Below are 17,321 nucleotides of genomic sequence, written 5' to 3' on the forward strand. Positions count from 1 at the left end.
GTTTTGAGAACCATTCTACGGTATGAAAAACAAGGTTAGGCTCAAAAAGAGCACCCAAATTATAGCAAATGTTTGGAATCAGTCCTATTTCAAATTTATGAGAAAGATTATAGATGCAGGTTTCATGTTCTAAGCTTTACGAGTTGTTAAACATCTCTCTCTTCCCTGGACCACAGCTCGCTCAGCACATCAAGTACCAGACTTCTCCCATTCTGTTTTATGCTTTGACCCAAGTTTCTTACACGATTGCTGATCTGCATTTGTTAATCCTGTGACATATTGGGGCAATATTCCATTGTGACTCTCAGCCATAGCTGACTTCTAAATCTTCCTGTGTTGCTGCTGTTTCACAAATGGTGATCCACATGACACATGAATTTTGGATACCTCACTTCTGTAAGGGTGGAGAGAAATTTTCTCCTCCTGTGCCCAGTCACTTTCCACTTTCCTGCTGGATGTGTGGATCTGATGTTAAGCGTCTCTGCCAGCAGCTAGGACTTTCTCACCTCTAATAATACACTTTTGAAAACTCTTCTGGACATGACTGTAGTGATTTTTCCAGTATTGAAGAAATAGGCCAGTTTGCAAGTAATTAGACATTTAGGCTGATCTCTATTCTAGTTGTGAATATAAAATACTAATTCCAAGGAAGAATAAATAGGCTCCCAAGTTCTGGATCGCGGAGACATTTGAATAGACAGAAGTAAGGAGCTAAGGAATGAATTTATTCAGTTAAATGAAAAAGTATCTAGATAACTAACAAAATCTTTAGTAAGATTATATTCGACTACCTTTAAAGAAAGAAGAAAGAAAAGTACAAAGGCCCTTTTTGTGCTGTTGTTTTCATTAGTGGAGTGGCTTTAAAATACACTGACTGAGTTTTCTTTCGTTTAATCCTGTGAAACTCACTCACTTCTCTACAGAACACATATACCAACGCAGATAAGCTCCTAGAAGCAGCTGAACAGCTCGCTCAGACTGGGGAATGTGACCCGGAGGAAATTTATCAAGCTGCCCATCAGCTCGAAGACCGGATACAGGATTTTGTTAGGCGTGTGGAGCAACGCAAGATCCTGCTGGACATGTCTGTGTCCTTTCACACTCATGTTAAAGAGGTAAAACTGCTTCTAAGTCATGGTTATAACTTTAAGCCTTAAAACCGATATTGTCCAATGTTACTTTCACTGTTAGAACCTTGCCATAGGAGTCATGAAACCCATGTTGTACGATGAGTTTTTATTTGTAATTCATTGGGAATTGGGGGCTGGAGTGGAGTGATTGTTTTGTTTATGTATTTTTTTATTTATATTTTATTATTATTATTATTTTTTTACTTTCACAAGCAGCTTCTGCCTCCTTTGTGCAAGTACAGATGCTTGTTCAGTCGTGGGAAAGGGGGGAGGGTCAGATCAGGGAACCGATGCAGCTGAAAGACGGCATTGCAACGGGAGGTACTGTGCACTTTTGGGGTTTTTTTGTGGGTTGTTTGTGTTTGTTTTTTTTTTTATTCCCCAACCCAGCCAGCTCTCCAGTGAAGTTAACTGAGTTGTCAGACACATGGTTAGAGTGACACGGTTCAGGAGGCTGAAACACATGGCAGAAGCATGAAGCTACTTAAAGCAGCCCTGCTGATCAGAGAGACTTTGTTTTCTTTCTCTGTTTTACATGTTGCATGTTGATCTTCTATATTGACAGTTCTTCACATCCTAAAGAGCTTATCTGATAATGACAATGGTTTGCCTCATGTTTGCAATTTTTAATCGCCTTCAAAGGTTGAAGTGATAAACCAGGAAAAAGAAAATTCAGCCAAACACACTTAGTTTTCAGCCAGATCAGTTTTCTGCTCTGATTCAGAACACAGATCATGCTAATTTGTAAGCTCATGGGAGAGGGTGGAATAGGCTAGAGCAAGAATAAGGACTTCAGTAAGGAGTTTTGGTTAAAGATAGTGGCAACTGTGTTTTCTGTTTAGAGCTAGTGTTAAATCTTTTCACTGCTCAAACTAGGTAAAAATATGAAGGGCTTCTGGATCACAGTATGTCAGACTGTCTTTATTCCCTTCACCCTACATTGAGAAATGGTCTGCTCAGTGGGGAAGTATAATATTCAAAGTAACTTCTTCAGCAAAGCCCTGTAGAGGGTAAGAGTGGGAGGTTTTTTGTATGTGAAACATCTGCTTTGCACTTGAAATAAATGCACAAGGCAGTTGGTCTTTGAAGGAGGTCAGGACTGAATTATTTTTTAGCTCTAGACATGAGTACATAGCTCCCCCATCAGTTTTCTGTTAGATGCTTCCTTGCCGATGTTCTCCCAGGACCCGGCTTGTTTAAACAAAATGTAAATGCTGTATCGTACGCTATTCTTAGGGGGCGACTTTTTTGTTTCACTTTTCTCAAGCACATAGTGCTGTTCCATTACCTGTTGTGATGCACAGGAGCAGTCAGCTGCTGAAACGTTCCTTGTTTCTGTAGGTTTCTTCATTACCTATTTTTCTTAGCATCCAGAAGAGCAGCTGGGATGGTATTTAAATGGATATGGTTGTAGTGATGAAAGATAGAGACCGTGAAAGGGTTTGCAAGGAAAGGGCTTTAAAAAAATCTAAAAAAACCGAAAGGCAGACTGATCTGTGAGTCACTGTTGAGTAATTCTGGGAGGCTGATCCAGATGTGCTGGAATGTTGCCACTGCTCCCCTAGATAATAATGTTTTATTGAAAATAAAAATAATAAAAAAAGAAGATATTCTCCATCCTGATTTATTTCTTTGGCAAAATGGATGTTATTGTGACCCTGTAAGTGCACACAGCTGTTCCTATGGCAGCCTCTTTGCAGCCTGGACTTTGGGGGATAGGTACTGTGGCTGATGTACACATGTTGATTTTTTTTGTTTGTTTGTTTTGTCACGTGGCTGACCTTTATACCTAACAAAGCAAGGAAAATTAAAAAGACTACTTATTTATGTAAGCAGTACTATCTTTTTATTTATTTGCATTCTGCTTAATGCAGATGAGTGAGGCAGGTGGTTCTTATTTAGTAGACTAGTCCTTTGGTTAAGGTGCAAAGAAATAGCAAGCTCAAAGCTGTCTTGTGCTTTCTATTCTGATCTGTTTTCAAGAGCATGCTGTTTGTTATCAAACGTGTGTGGAGTGCTGAGAAGGCATCACAAAGCAGATGGAAGATAAAAACGCCCTAAACCTGAAAGTCATCCATGCTTTGTTGGCAGGAGCATTGCATTTCTGCTGCAGGATGTGGGAAGTCGCTGAATAAATTAGTGCATACCTGCAAGCATGTAACCTTTCTGCTGTATGGTGGAAATTAATGTGCACTCTTAGCTGGTGAAGAGAGGACTTCAAGCAGCAGGATAATATGCTAGTTGTTGAACCAGAAAGAGATGCTTCAGTTGTTTAAAGAAGAAAAACCCCAAATCCCAAACAAATCAAAACAAAACACCACCAATGTGTTTTGCTCTTCAATGCTCTGCAAGTTTTCAGTTTTTTTTTTCTTGTATCTTTTTTGTGTTTTTCTGGTATAAAAAGTGGGCATGAAGAATGGAAGCCCTGTTTGTTTGACATTTTGGAGGGAGCCACAAAGCTGAGAAAAGCTGGTCATCTGAGTTGTTGGCTGTTTTGAGGCTTTGAAATCTGGCTCCAGTATCCATCCAATCCCATGATTTCTTTTGCAGTAGGAGGTTTTGTTCTGTTTTATTGTTTTCCCCAGAAATACTTCATGTTGAGTGAATGCTCCTCATCTGGATGAAAGTATCCCAGTAATACTTCTCCCCCGTAGCTTTACGTAATCTTTATACTTGACACAGAATTTGCCTGCAACTTTTCCGAGCTTCCCTGGGAAGCATCAGGCCTGCAGTGTCTGCACAGTACTGTTACCCTGTTCCCACTTGGTAAATCAGCGCAGTTTTCTGCTTTCAGAAGCAGCGTGCTTGCCACAAAAGGAATAGATTGGCTCGACACGTCCTGGAAGTAACAGACTTTTGCTGTACCTGTGCACAGAGCAGCTGTGCAGTATGTGTGCAGCAGCCTGTTATGATGCACATTGGAAATGCTGGCTGTCTTTAACGTTTCCAGAAGTTCTGTAGCCAGGTGTTACAAGCTGGTAGAGCTCCCTGTGGCTTACAAACATCAGAAAATAACATATAAGTTCTCAGACTTCTCATGGACTAACCTCAATAGACTATGTTTCTCACGGGGGGGCGGAAAAAGGATGTATTCAGGGAAGCCAGAAATGTGATGTTATGTAATGGTATCGCCTTTATGCATTTTGCTTAATGGTGATCCTAGAAAATCAGCTGCTGGCTATATATAAATTGTGATTCCACGCTGTTAGGTTATTACTTGTTTTAAGTTTGTATATTGATAATTACCTCCCATGCAAACAGTAAGAAATTTCAATCTATAAGCCGTATTTCTCAGTAAGTGATGTACTGAAGTTTAGCCATGCACTGGTGAGCTTTAGAAGTGTTTGGGACCATTAATACTCCTATCAGAAACTTTGCATTGAAATTACTGTGTCCTGCCAGGTTCACAGCCTGAGGATGGATAAAATGCAACTGAACATCTGAAACTGTTGACCATTGCAAGACAGTGAATCCCTTATGACTTTTGAGCCTGTTGACATTTAATAGTACGGGGAGGGACAAGGTGAGAAAAAAATTGCACAGAAAAAAGATACGTTTCCTAAGTAAACAGTTATCATAAAAGGATGTGTGCAAAACATAGGAGCAAGAGTCTCGGTAGTCTTTGCTGTGAAACCTATCACCAAGTAGACATGAACAGGATTTTGGTGTGAATTCAGATTCCTCCATACACATACGTACAGACACACGTGCACGCACATGCTCTCCAGAATGGCTCCCTCAGCAGCTATGAGTGGGAAGACTGAAATCCTGGCCAAGCCAGGTGTTTGTAGTAGTGCCAAAGTAGAGCAACAAATATTTTCCTAACTGGAGTGAAGTGTGGGAATACAGATCAGGCTGACTGAACATGGAAGAGAATGATCTCTTAAGAGGCTGTTGGCTTTTTGCATATAACCTTTTGTGTATATTCTGACAAGTTGAGTATGAAATAGCTCGGAGCGTTTTTTTATGTATACACAATATGCTTAACGGTGTTACTAGATGTCTCAAACTAAACTGCACACCAGAATAGACTGAGGTTGAAAAAAAGAAAAAGGAAGTGGAACTGGCTAAGATTTCAAATACACAACCTTGCTGTTCCCGAGCAAAAATAATGAAACGGTAGTCTGTGCAATATGTTGAAGGAAGGTGGCATCATTTTGAGGGTGCCAGTGCATGGGAAGGCTGAGGAGGCCTTGCTCCAGCCACAATGCTGCCAATTCATTCACATCTAGCTATAAGAATGTGTATTTGATTCAAAAAAGCTTGCTGATAAAGGTCTGACTTTGTCTCACGACTCACTACCAGAAGTATGCCCTGCTACTGTATCGTCGTGTATGGAAGGGTGTCCACTTACAGAGCCTTTCATTCATTTCATCCCAGGTGGACCCTGAGGTGACAGACTGCTCTTCTGGTTGCCTGTCACTCCTGAGTATTTGAGTCTTCTGTGCTGGTGGTCTACAGCTTAAATGTGGATGTCATAGTAAGACTGCTCTCTCCTCTGCGTGCCCTTTCCAGGCAGTAGGGCAGCTTTTGGATGCCCCCGTTGACGTATGAAGACTCCATCCCTTGGGCTTTTGTGCAACTCTAATGTTTTTATCATGTCTTTATAGCACAGCAGTGCTCAGTGTTACAGGTCTGGCAAAATACATGAAGTGCAGTCTCTGGTCAGTACTCCGATATGCTGGTCATCTTGAATCTGAGACTTGAGGAGGACAGTTTTAAAATCTGAATGAAATAAGAGAAGCACATTCAGTGGCAGCACACTGAAGTATGTTGTGGTTGACTGGTTTGGTAGTACTGGAATCCAGTTACCCAGCACAGATTTAGTCTCTTGAGTTTTTCAATACTGGTAGCTATTTTGCTGGAAAGAACAGACCAAATTTAAGTCCAATATTATTGAAATAGGACTAAGTGCTTGAAAGAAGTGAGGCAGAAATAGGCCTTTAAACTGTGCGAAGCTGTGGTATAGACATTTTTTTCTTTTCAGTTAAGAAATGGGACAAGTGCTAACAGGGTACTAGTAGTTGATGTAGTTTCAGGAAGATGTGAGAGAGTTGGTTTTGCTTCAAGGATGAGTTTATTCTGAATAGGAGATAGATTCCATTGTAATTATAAAATAGATAGGGATATTTGAAGACTTTAAGATAATTAAATCTAATTTTTAAGAAATATGCATGGATTTAATATCTTAAATGTCACTGAAAGACTCTGGAAGGGAAAATCCTGGGCGTTTAACAACTTACCCTTTTGTTTTCTAAAAGAACCTCAGTTTTTATCCACTACGTGTCCTGAAATCCACAGCTTACAGGCAGGCACATGCACATCAGCCACTTTTTATGCCCAGATATACTTGTTTGGGAATACTATTGCAACATTTGGCCCTGTACAAATAAAATAGCAGCTTGAACAGCTGTGCCTGTGTGAATACACATACTGCAACACTGTGCTGGGGGGCAGGGGCAAAAAAGAGGAATTGGCAATTTTTAGATGCAGAAACTGTGTGCCTGTCTGTGTCTTACTGTGCTGAAAAGGCTTACTGAATATCCAAAAACCATTCTAAAAATTAAAAATAAATTCAATTGCAAAAGAGTTTGACAGATATTTTACCCTAATAAAATAACTCTGTGCACTTGGGAAGGTATTTACTCAAAAATAATTGTTGTCTGCTTATATTCAGAAAATACGGTAGGGTCTTATTTAGTTGCAGTCTTTTAGGAGATTGTAGGAATGGGACTCAGATGGATAGAGGCCCATGATGGAGACACTGAACGTCCAGGATGTTGCAGACAATTAAAATAATACCATCTCAGTGACTAATGGCATGCTCCCAAGAACTGAGGAAAGAGGTAGCACAGGATGCAGGCTCATTCAAGCAGATGTTTCTTAGTCTGTGCTATATTTAGATCAAGGAAAAAAAAAAATCTGCTGAGTGAAACATTTGTCTGTCAGAGATTCAGTATTTGATTTCCCTCTCCAATTTTAATTCTGGTAAGATGTGAAGAGCAGATGAAAAGGAACAGAAGAGCCTCCTTCTGTGACTGGATTGAGTTAGTTATATGGTTTTCTCGCTGTACGTTCGAGCTGTCTTGCCGCTGGATAGAGTTCTTACTGAGGTCACAGGGCTCGGTGGTTTGTTTGGGGATCTTCGTGCTGCTGGTTTCACAGACAACAGAAGAAAACATGCCTGGAAGTTGCTTGGAAGTTCACACTGAGAGAAAGTTAATAGTTTTTTAATGATGAATTTGTTTGGTTTTTTTCCCCCACTGGATTTTTGTTGCCATGCTCTCTTTTGTGGATTAATGTGTTACCTTGGAAAATCATTGCACTATAATATATGTAGTTCTGCACTGCTGAACATGTATGGGTAAGCTCCAGCTTCTCTTCACCCCCCACTGTAAACTGGTTGCTTTATTTTGGCTTGGTTGTGCAACCTTGTGCTGTCTTCATCCTTAGTTTTGTATCTGAAAATAAGGTAGCATATGTAATTTCCAGTATATCTAGTGCTTGTTCTGGTTTTTAAGCTGTCTGCATGACAGCCAGCTATTGCCACCCATTGTGAATTAAGCTCCTCTCAGTAAATTGCATGAATGTCTTTCTGTCTTTAATAACCTGGCAGTTTTGTTAGTATGTGTTGGCTTTATTCTAACTTCTGTGTGTAAACATCAAGATTATTTTGAGGGGAAATGGTTTGTCAGAAACTTAACAGAAAAGTGGATAAACGCTTATTTGGTAATATATTAGAGTAACTATTGCTATGAAAGTGTCACAGAGCAGTGTAGCCACTTCAGAAATGGCTTAAATTGTTCCACTTGCAGCAGCGTATGAATCACAGCTAGACAAGTAGTGCATACTAATTACTATCCTTCTCTTTCTGCACATTTGTAAAATGTTTTTCCTACCCACCCAAGCAGTGGGCGATTCCACTAATAAAGTAGGCAAACGCGGTGTATTTTTGAGCCCTTTTGGTACCTTGGGGGCCAGATACGGTGTTTACAGTCACGCCGTGCCGACCAGGCGCTGAGCCAGTCGGCGTAACGCTCTGTTGTGCTGGTGCCCGTGTCTTTCTGCTCTAGGCAGGTGGTGTTGCTTTGAACGGGCTACGCAGAGGGACAAGTCTGCTTGTTCTGTGTTGGCTTGGTCTCCAGCATCCAGGGTGAGCTTTAAGGGAAGTGTATTCCCATGCGCAGTACATCACCAGCCGAGCACTTCGAAGTTTTGCTGCTCCTGTGCCAGGTCCTCTCCACCTGTGGCGGAGAGGACAGAAGTGGCTGAAGTGTTTGTGAAGAGTGAGAAATGAAGAGGTGAGGTGTCCCTTGTACAGGTGTGACACAACCCAGCTGTGAAAGACATATTGGAAAGAATTGAAGTGTTCCTTAGACCTGTTGTGAGCCACAGTGCAGGTGCTTGTAAGGGAGCCACGGGGCAAACTTGGTGTAGTCCAAGAGACTCAAAATGACTTTAATTCCAGTTTGTCTGTAATAAACGTCTCTGAAAATTTGGCCTTTTATAGACAGTGCAAGAAACATGAGGTAGAGCGCTTCCAGCTAGCACCAAACACATGAGATCTGCAGTCAACAACAAAGTGTTGCTCTCAAATGAATATATTTGCACAGTTGCAAGCTGCACTAGTTGTGTGTACGCACCAGCTTGATTGGAAGGTTTCTAACATCGTGTCCTGTTATTACGGTTCGGGCATAAGCTTCGTAACCTAAGAGAGGAATAAAACCATGCCCACTGGGCGCTGAAACCAGAGTAATGTTTTCAGGTTGTATTGTTAGGCTTCTTGCTCTTAAGTTTCATTTTTGTGAAAGTGAAATTTGCATTCCTAAGTATGCATTTGGAAAAAAAAAATTTGGATGCTGCATTGGGTTATGCTGGAATGAATGTTGAGTGCTTTTGACCCACTTGCTAAGTTCTGTTGATTTGTGCTCCTTTTAATAAGAAAGGCTGCTGTGGCTTGAGCTTGTGATGTTTGCGGCTATGGAGTTGCATTCAAACCTGTGACAGGCGTTGTCTTTGAAGTATAAGAGGAGTGAGAATAACACAGGGTGTATGAGTAGGCAGTTTCAGTTGGGGGGGGTGGGTAGTAGAGTTGTAGAAAAGAGTCTGGTTAAATGTCATTAATTCTTCACAATTTGTGAAAACTTAGCCAATAGGCTAGCATTTGGTTTTAAAATAAAGCTTCAAAGGAACCGATTAATCAAGATATAAAATCCTTCACTGAATTTTCTATTTTAATGTAGCTCCATTGATAATTAGGAAACCTTTATGACCAGAACATTATAGAAACAGCAGCATCAAATGGGTATTTCTACAGAAAATGTTAAGCAAAGAAATAAAACATTTGTTTTTGTGTCTTTTGAAATTAAGCTAGTTTGCTTACTGTCTGTATTTTAACTATGTTAACCTTTTAAATGGATTCAAAGATAATAAAGCCTATTAGTGTCTCTAAAATGTATAAAGGCAGAGATTAAAATGTGGTCAAAATATCTTAGTACTTTCAGTCAGAACAGACGTATTCTTTCAGGGCGAAAACCGAACTTTAGTCCTTGTTCTTGGAATTGCAGGGTTTGGGATGTGATGGTAAGCTGGAGCGGAGGGGCCCGGTTTGAATGCTTCCTGTGAGCGTAGCTGTTGGGTTGTGCTGTTCCTGCTGCGCACAGGAGGGCTGCAGGAGTCAGCTCTGCTCCCGCTCTTCGGCAGGGTGTTCCTCAGTTGCACAATAGGTGGCTGATGGGTTGTTCCTGAATGATTTTCACACAGAGCTTAGGATGCAACAGCTTGCCTCGTGAAATTGTGGAAAAGGACACAGTGAGGTTCAAGTGACCAGTGGCGATACCTAGCTAGCATACCCCTAGAGATTTTTCCATAAGCTGCAGCGTGTGGGCAGTTCTGAACAGGAATACGTGCAAGGGTTGAGTGTGGGGCGGGGGGAGAATGTCAAATGATCTGGTGGAATTGCTTGTAATGATTTTTGTTGTAACAGTGCGAAACTGAGATCAAGAGGCTAAACACCATAGCTGTAGAGATGGTGATAGAAAAATAACTTCTTGTGTCTTGCTTTCTCCCTGTATTTTGTTTTCTGAAATGCCCCGTTCTTTTCCCCATTTTTGAAGGCCACAGAACAGTGTTATCTGTGTGCGTGTGTCAGCCTGGCAGTGTAAATTTGATGGTGGCTACAATACATCTCCCTTCCTTCCTTCCTTCCTTCCTTCCTCCCTCCCTTCTCTCGGGGAGTGTTACCATAGCGTTTCCCTCCCAGGGACTCTCTTGCAGAGCTGCAGATGGGATTCTCGCTATGAACTCTGTGCTGCTCAGTCGGATACGCTCAGTACTGTAGAAGGAAAATGGGAAAGAAAGGGTGACATAGCAACACGGATAAAGCTGTCCTGGTATTTCCAAGAAGCAAAAACCTTATTTGAAACAAAGGCTCATTTTTATTGAATTGAGGATGGCATTTTTCTATGAAGAGAAACAACAGATCCTATTTCTCCCCCCCCACCTCAGTCTGTTTTCTCTTGTCCAGGGAAATTGATTTGGAATAGTGACTGCCTGATCCTGGGGCTTACATTTGGTTTTTTCCCCCCTCTCCTTTAGCTGTGGACATGGCTTGAAGAGTTACAGAAAGAACTGCTTGATGATGTCTATGCCGAGTCTGTGGAGGCTGTCCAAGACCTGATTAAACGTTTTGGTCAACAGCAACAGACCACTCTGCAGGTTACAGTCAACGTCATAAAAGAAGGCGAAGACCTCATACAGCAACTGAGGTAAAACAAAATTTTATTTAAATCTCTTCTGGCTTATGTCTGATATCCTGTGAAGCTCTTTCTGGTTTGAGATGATGACTACAAGATATGACCTATAAATGAAACTTGTAAATACTGGGACTACAGTGATGTTTCATGCTGTACTGATGGTCTCTAGCTCTCTGTTTACAGGAAGCTCAGCGTATAAACACTACCTCCTCAAGCAGGAGATTTTGTTTGCACAAGCTACCTTTGTCACGGGAGCAATTGTATGTCTTTGTAGTCTGACATGCAGGGCTCCACGGCATTCTGAGTTCTGAGCAGCAGCCTTTTTATAGAGAGACCCTTGAAATTGTTTTGCAGACTGATAAGTAACTTTATTGTAGTAAATATCATCACTTTGTAGTCCATTTTATTCAGTAACTAAATAAATTTGGGCCTCAGCTGCATTGGTACATGTCCCCTTTGCTGCAGGAGCTGATGTTATCATATCTGAATTTGCAGGTTTTATACTAAAATAAAATATTTAAGGTTTTTTTTAATCATTATTATCTAATTTTGATTTTTTTTTATTGCCAGGACAGTTTGGTAAGGTAAATGGTTGTCATATGCCGCTTCCTTTTAACAATATAAGGGTTTGTCTCTGGTTATAAATTTTATTCTTCCTGTAAACAGAATGTCCTTTAATGTTGAATTAGTCAAAAAATGAAAGTAATTTGATTTCCTAATGCTTTTTCAAGTACCAAAACATAATTTAGACTTTTATTAACAAAGATGTACAGACTTAGCTTTCATGTAATACCACTTGTGCTGATCTTTTCTGAAATAGTCTTACATTTTGTGGTCATGTATAGCATCCAAATTGTATAGGGTTTTTTTAATAATACACTTTTTTTTTTTTCTCTTCTTGTCCTCTTCCTCTTCTCGCTGCTTTGAATAGGGATTCTGCCATTTCTAGTAACAAGACCCCCCATAACAGCTCAATCAACCACATAGAGACAGTCCTGCAGCAGCTGGATGAGGCCCAATCTCAGATGGAGGAGCTTTTTCAAGAACGCAAGATCAAGCTTGAGCTGTTTCTGCAGCTCCGCATATTTGAAAGAGATGCAATAGATGTGAGTATCTGCTCTTGTGTAGGAACGTTTATGCTGAGACAGTTGTGTAGTTGCATTGACCTGTAGCTCAAATGGCTGATAGACTTAGTTTTTACCTGAACTAAGGCTTTTGTCTCGTACGTGAAAGTGTCAGGACAGTGCAGAACTGAGCTTTTTGATATTAACTCAAGCTCTGATTTGTTCCCAGTGTGTCTTGAAGCAAGCATCTTGTAAAATCATAATGTACCAGTTCCTTCCTCTGGTAGGTTTGGTTTGAATATCAGCCTACTTTGGTGTAACTAATGTACTTACAGTTAATAGGAAAAAGACTTGCAAGATGATTTAGTACCCTCCGAACTGTTGCTTTGTAGTAACACCCTCTTCTCTTTCTTCTCCAATTCAGCAGTCTTTCTTCGATTGACAGCTGCAGGTGGTGCTTGGAATTCTGTTTTAATCTTTGGGGATGCTGTGTGGGCTGTCTGTATGTCCTCTTTTTTAAGTAAGAATCTTTTCCACCTCTGCAAAGAATGCAAAGGCAGTTCTAGTGCCACATCCCTGAAAAACTACTTCTTGAAGTTTTGAGAGTATCCAAATCTTGGAGGAGGGTTACAGCTTACCAGTTGGAAAGTTTCTGTTTGCATGCAGGGCATGCATACAAACAGACCTGAAACTCCACATGGAGCTTGGGTTAATAGAACTGCATTGTAAACCTCAAGCTAAGTTGGTCAGATGACCTCCAGCGCTGTACGCTGTGACTTGAAACTGAGTTGGTGCCTCAGAAGGTTCAGGGTTATCCATTGGTAAATGATTCTAACTATGTAAATGGCTTGAGACTCTGGAACCCAGGAGTTACAGGGTTAATTTTACTCTTTTGCTAAGTAATTAGTAAAAGCTGCAACTGTTGCTTAGGTACCAATGGTGTAAGGGCAAAGAGGTAGTCAGCACAAGTGAGAGCTTTTCTGGTTGGTGTTTTGGTTTTGGGGAGCGGTCTTTTGGTGTGTGTTTTGTTTTTTTTTTCCTTAAAATCAGGGTTAGCTATCATTGCTGAAGTCTAGTTTAGCTAAGCACATTGTTAGGAGCAATGCAGGAATAGGCAGACACAGTTCCTCGATCCGTGCCCGCAGAGGAAGTGAGAGCGTGTGCTCTACAGTAATAGCAGCTCTGGTGTGAAGGAAGACCAAGAAGGTTCTCTGTTTTGCGGTTCACACTGAGGAGGTGAGACTAGTCTGCAGGGAGTTGGCTGCTTTGATTATGTGAGGGTAGCTGTCTAGAGTATGCAAGGGAAAGGGCTGGCGGAATTGTGATTGTAATAATTAGTTGGATGACTGGTAAATGTGGAGGAATATAGAAGGTGTTCCCTTTTAGAGGATTGTCAGCAATTTTATAATGTGCAGAAGTAGTCTGCAGTGCTCAAAGGGGTGTTTGTGATGTTTTCAGAACACTTTTACTGAGGAAAAGCCAACTGTGGGGGGCAAGGCATAATCAAGAATATTAAAGGCAAAATTGGATTAAAGGTTGGAGTGAAGTTCATGATTAAGCTGATTTGCTCTCTGCTGTAGGTTACCTAAACCAGTATTCAACAACAGCAGAAGGTTGGTTGCAGGAGCCCTGCTTTGCAGATGTGTTCTTGTCTTGCAGTACAGGACAGCATCTGTATAGATAGTAGTACTTCTGTGTGTGTTGTTTGGTGATGGCCACAGGATTGTGCAGCAGAAAGCCACATATCCTAACTTGACAGGTCTTGCTTTTTCTGAAGCTGACAGTTGGCATGCTTTACATTTTGGCGCACAAAGCGTAAAGCAAAGTACCAATTACCTTGTTGAAAGAGTTGGTGTATTTTGTTTATATGGCTTGGAAACAAAAATCGGGCTTATTCAGGGTTGCCAAGGAGCCTTCCTAGGAAAAAAATGACCCTGGCTGCAGAGTATCTTCAGCAAAATGTTGATTGCTTTGCTGTCTCTGTACGATGTCCTCTCTCTGCTTCCTCAGCAAAGCATGCTTCTCTTTTCCCTCTCCCTGAAGGCAGACATCTGTTTGGAAACTTCCGGGAAGAAAATGCAGGGTCTAGTTCCAGGTCAGTTGTTTGGAAGCAGAAGCTCAGCTGAAGTAACATGATAGTGAGGAGGAGCCAGATGCCAGCTAGGAACTTGCAGACCTTGTTTTGACCTCCTCCTTTGTCCCGGATTTTGCGTGCCTGGCCTAGTCAATGAAGATTTGGCTGTAGGGGCAGTTCATTCAGGGAAGCATCCTGAGAGGACAGTTTTTCTGGAAGGCGAGTAGTGTTTCTAGCTTGTCTTACTGCTTGCGAAATAACACAGGCTGAAATGGGATAAAGGGTTCCCCTGGTACTGCAGGATCGTACCGTGCAGCTGTGCTTCGGGGGACAGTGGTGAGAATGGCTGGCAGGGTTACTCCTCTTCTTGTCCTTACTCTGCCCTGATTATTCACTGACAAAATACTCTGTTTCTTTTAGTCACTGTCTTTTATCCTGCAGCTTTTTAGATTCTACTTCTCTTCTGAAACTGCTGTAACTGCAGCACTATCTCTGCCCCTTGATCTTGGCGTATAAACTTGACCTTCTCTATCCTCCGTAGGCTTTCAAGTGCCGTTGGTTGCGAGCTATTCGATGGACTCTGCTGTGAACGCCTGTATTAACTAAAGGCAAGAAGGAGCAAAATGTGCACAGAGTCCCCTGCTAGGGTGATTAGTAGCATAAGGAAGATGTGTATGGACCTGGGCAGTGGGGAGGTGATGCTGTGACAATGTATGCAGCCTGAAATGTCGGTGTCTCATCTGTGCCTGTGCGTTTTTACATGCCTGTAACTTAAATGCCTCCAGACCTATGTCAGGGCTCCACACAATGCATACCGCGCACTTTTTGGCTCGCAGCTTTATCTCTACTCTATTTTTGGACCATACTTACAAGATGCCTGTTAAGTCATGCAGCTGAAAAGGCAAGGATGCACAGTGCTGGATCAGAGAGACCTAACTCTTCTCTGTTTCCCATCTTCTTTTTTTCTTTCTCCCCAACACATAATACTTTCCAGGTCCTGGTTAGCACTCAGCTGGTACAAGGAATGCTAGTTAGATCCTGCTGAGAAGAGACCTGTGGTTCTTTGTTTCTTTCCCACTCAGTGCGAAAGAGTCGGCATCCCTTCTGTGTTGTACCCAGCCTTGTGTCCTGTCAGTGTTACCTTTCCATTTGTTAAAATCTAGGAATGTCAGGCAGCTCAGACTCTGCACTAGGAACTTCTTGAACACATGCTATGGTAAGTAGTTACCCTGTGTTTGTTCTGCGTTGTCCATTTCCTGAGAGCGGTATTAATTTGTGATTCAGTCACTTTAGATGTCTGTTAGGCATTCATCTTTGTTCTGCTTGTTTAATGCTAATTGTCTGACAAAACTTTAAAGACAAAATAGGAGCCTGCTCGCTCTGAAAGTGTTGCTTGTAAAGCAGAACTTCAGGGGAAGCCCTGAGGAGTGTGGGCAGAGAGTGCTTAATGCGCGTTATTTTGTTTTAACTCTGCCCTCGGTGCATTTCAGATTTGCACGGTGGGTGCAATGGCTGAAATAGATCACTGTGAGCCACCCAGTTACTGCTGAAAAAAATGTAAGGATTACTGCCTTTGTTAGGAACTCCAGCTGTGAAGTGCACGGGCTTCTTACCTTTGAATGCATGTGGGACCGTGCTGGCATTATTTATTTATTTGAATCGTGGGCTTGCTGGTCTTTTGAAGGGGGCAGGGAATGTCTTTCTCTTGTACAGAGCGTTTCAGACCACTTTAAACAATGTGTGGGCCGTGATCTTAACCTCAGGGTTGCATGAAACAACATAGGAAGAAGTTACAGATCTTACTCTTGTTCATTGTTGTTCTTTGGAGGCAGTAACAGTGAAACCTCCTGCCCCAGGTGACACATGGTGTTGACCTCTTCAGACTACCTGTTGTTCATATCAGGGTACAGCAAATCGCCGAACAGTCTGAGAGGACATAGTGACTACAATCTACTTAAACCATTCCATTATTGTAAAAATACTGACAGCCACAGCAATCTCCCATTGTGAGCTTATGGTGTTTGTTACTTTATTTCCACTCAATTTGATAGTAAGAGAGACAAGGTTTTGGCTGCTGTTCTGAAGGGAGATGGGCTGGCTTTCCTTTTATAACAGTGGCAGAAATGTGCCACATGAAATCTTACTCCACTTTTTAATGGTATTTAGAAAGACTGTGAAAGATGATGTTTTGATGGTAGAGTTTCACAACCTTCTTTAATGCTCGGATTTTTCGGTTTGATCAAGTCTAACTACAGTTACTTCTTGAGGATAACTTTTTGAATGTTAACGGAACTGGATGAAAGAAGACAGTAAATCTGATTTGTAAGAACTTCCATAGTGCAGTGGGTGATTTGAAGAAACCAGTGTTAGACGACCTCCACTGCTTTTGGTAGTGAATGAACACAGAGTCTAGAAGACGAGCTGGGAAGAGTGAGTCTGAGGTGTGTAAGAGCAGAGAAGGGGGTTAGCTGGAAGTAAGCAGTTTCTCAGGCTGGGCGCTCAGGAAAACTTGAAGTTTGTGAAATAGTTGAAAGGAGATGAAGAGTAGAGAGAGGTAATGAGACAAGTTGGGCATGGACTAAGTAAAAAGGAAATAAAGGGAATTTGGGAAGGATTTTGTGGGAGAGGAAGCCTCTGTGTGTTTTGAGAGAGGAAACCACTCATAATGCATAAATAGATTGTGTGTGTAATGTTTAGAGCACATGGAAGAGAGAGGAAAGAAGCTTTAAGCAGCGGCTAAAAAGGCCCTGTCCTGTGTATGTTCCTGCATTGCTTGTCCAGCAGCTTTTCTGTTTTCAGTTTACCCTTGAAACATGAGTTTCTCTCTGTTTTCACTTTGGTAGAGTTAACTGACTGGAGTTAGGGATTGCTAATAGCCATGCTAATTGTTTGGTATCTCCCATCATGACACCATGCAAAACTTGAATACTTAGTGAACCAAGTAAACTTTTTGCAGAACACCTTTAAAACAGGGAGTAAACTCACTGATGCCACAATTTTAAAAACAATTACTTGATGTGTCCGTTTTTTATGGTGCCATGTGAGCAGAATGGAAACAAGCCTTCAAGAAAGATTGTAGCTGACTACAGAAACTTTATACAGATGATTTAGCTTTGCTTTCTCCTCAATTCGTTTTTTTCTACAAGGCTTATTTTTGTGAAATTCCTCTTTTAGTTAACTGTCTCAGTGACTTCACAGCTCTCATTAACAACTTGGAAAGTATAGTGGCATATTCCTTTCGCTGACAGCAAATTACTTTGGTGAAATATTCATGCAGCTAGCTGCTTTGTTGCTAATG

At 41.4% G+C, this 17,321-nt stretch overlaps 1 protein-coding gene across 2 annotated transcripts in view; it reads left to right on the top strand.

The window, feature by feature from the left end:
* The window catches only part of TRIO (trio Rho guanine nucleotide exchange factor), a 254,705-nt gene that overhangs the window by 112,560 nt on the left and 124,824 nt on the right, over positions 1-17,321 (top strand). For both annotated transcript variants that reach the window (XM_075417109.1, XM_075417110.1), the window contains exons 11-13: positions 924-1,115; positions 10,728-10,897; positions 11,817-11,991. In XM_075417109.1, the coding sequence (XP_075273224.1) occupies positions 924-1,115; positions 10,728-10,897; positions 11,817-11,991 (537 nt within the window). The remainder of the gene's footprint in view (positions 1-923; positions 1,116-10,727; positions 10,898-11,816; positions 11,992-17,321) is intronic.

This window comes from Opisthocomus hoazin, chromosome 3, assembly GCF_030867145.1.
Source record: "Opisthocomus hoazin isolate bOpiHoa1 chromosome 3, bOpiHoa1.hap1, whole genome shotgun sequence".
Taxonomy (NCBI): Eukaryota; Metazoa; Chordata; class Aves; order Opisthocomiformes; family Opisthocomidae; genus Opisthocomus; species Opisthocomus hoazin.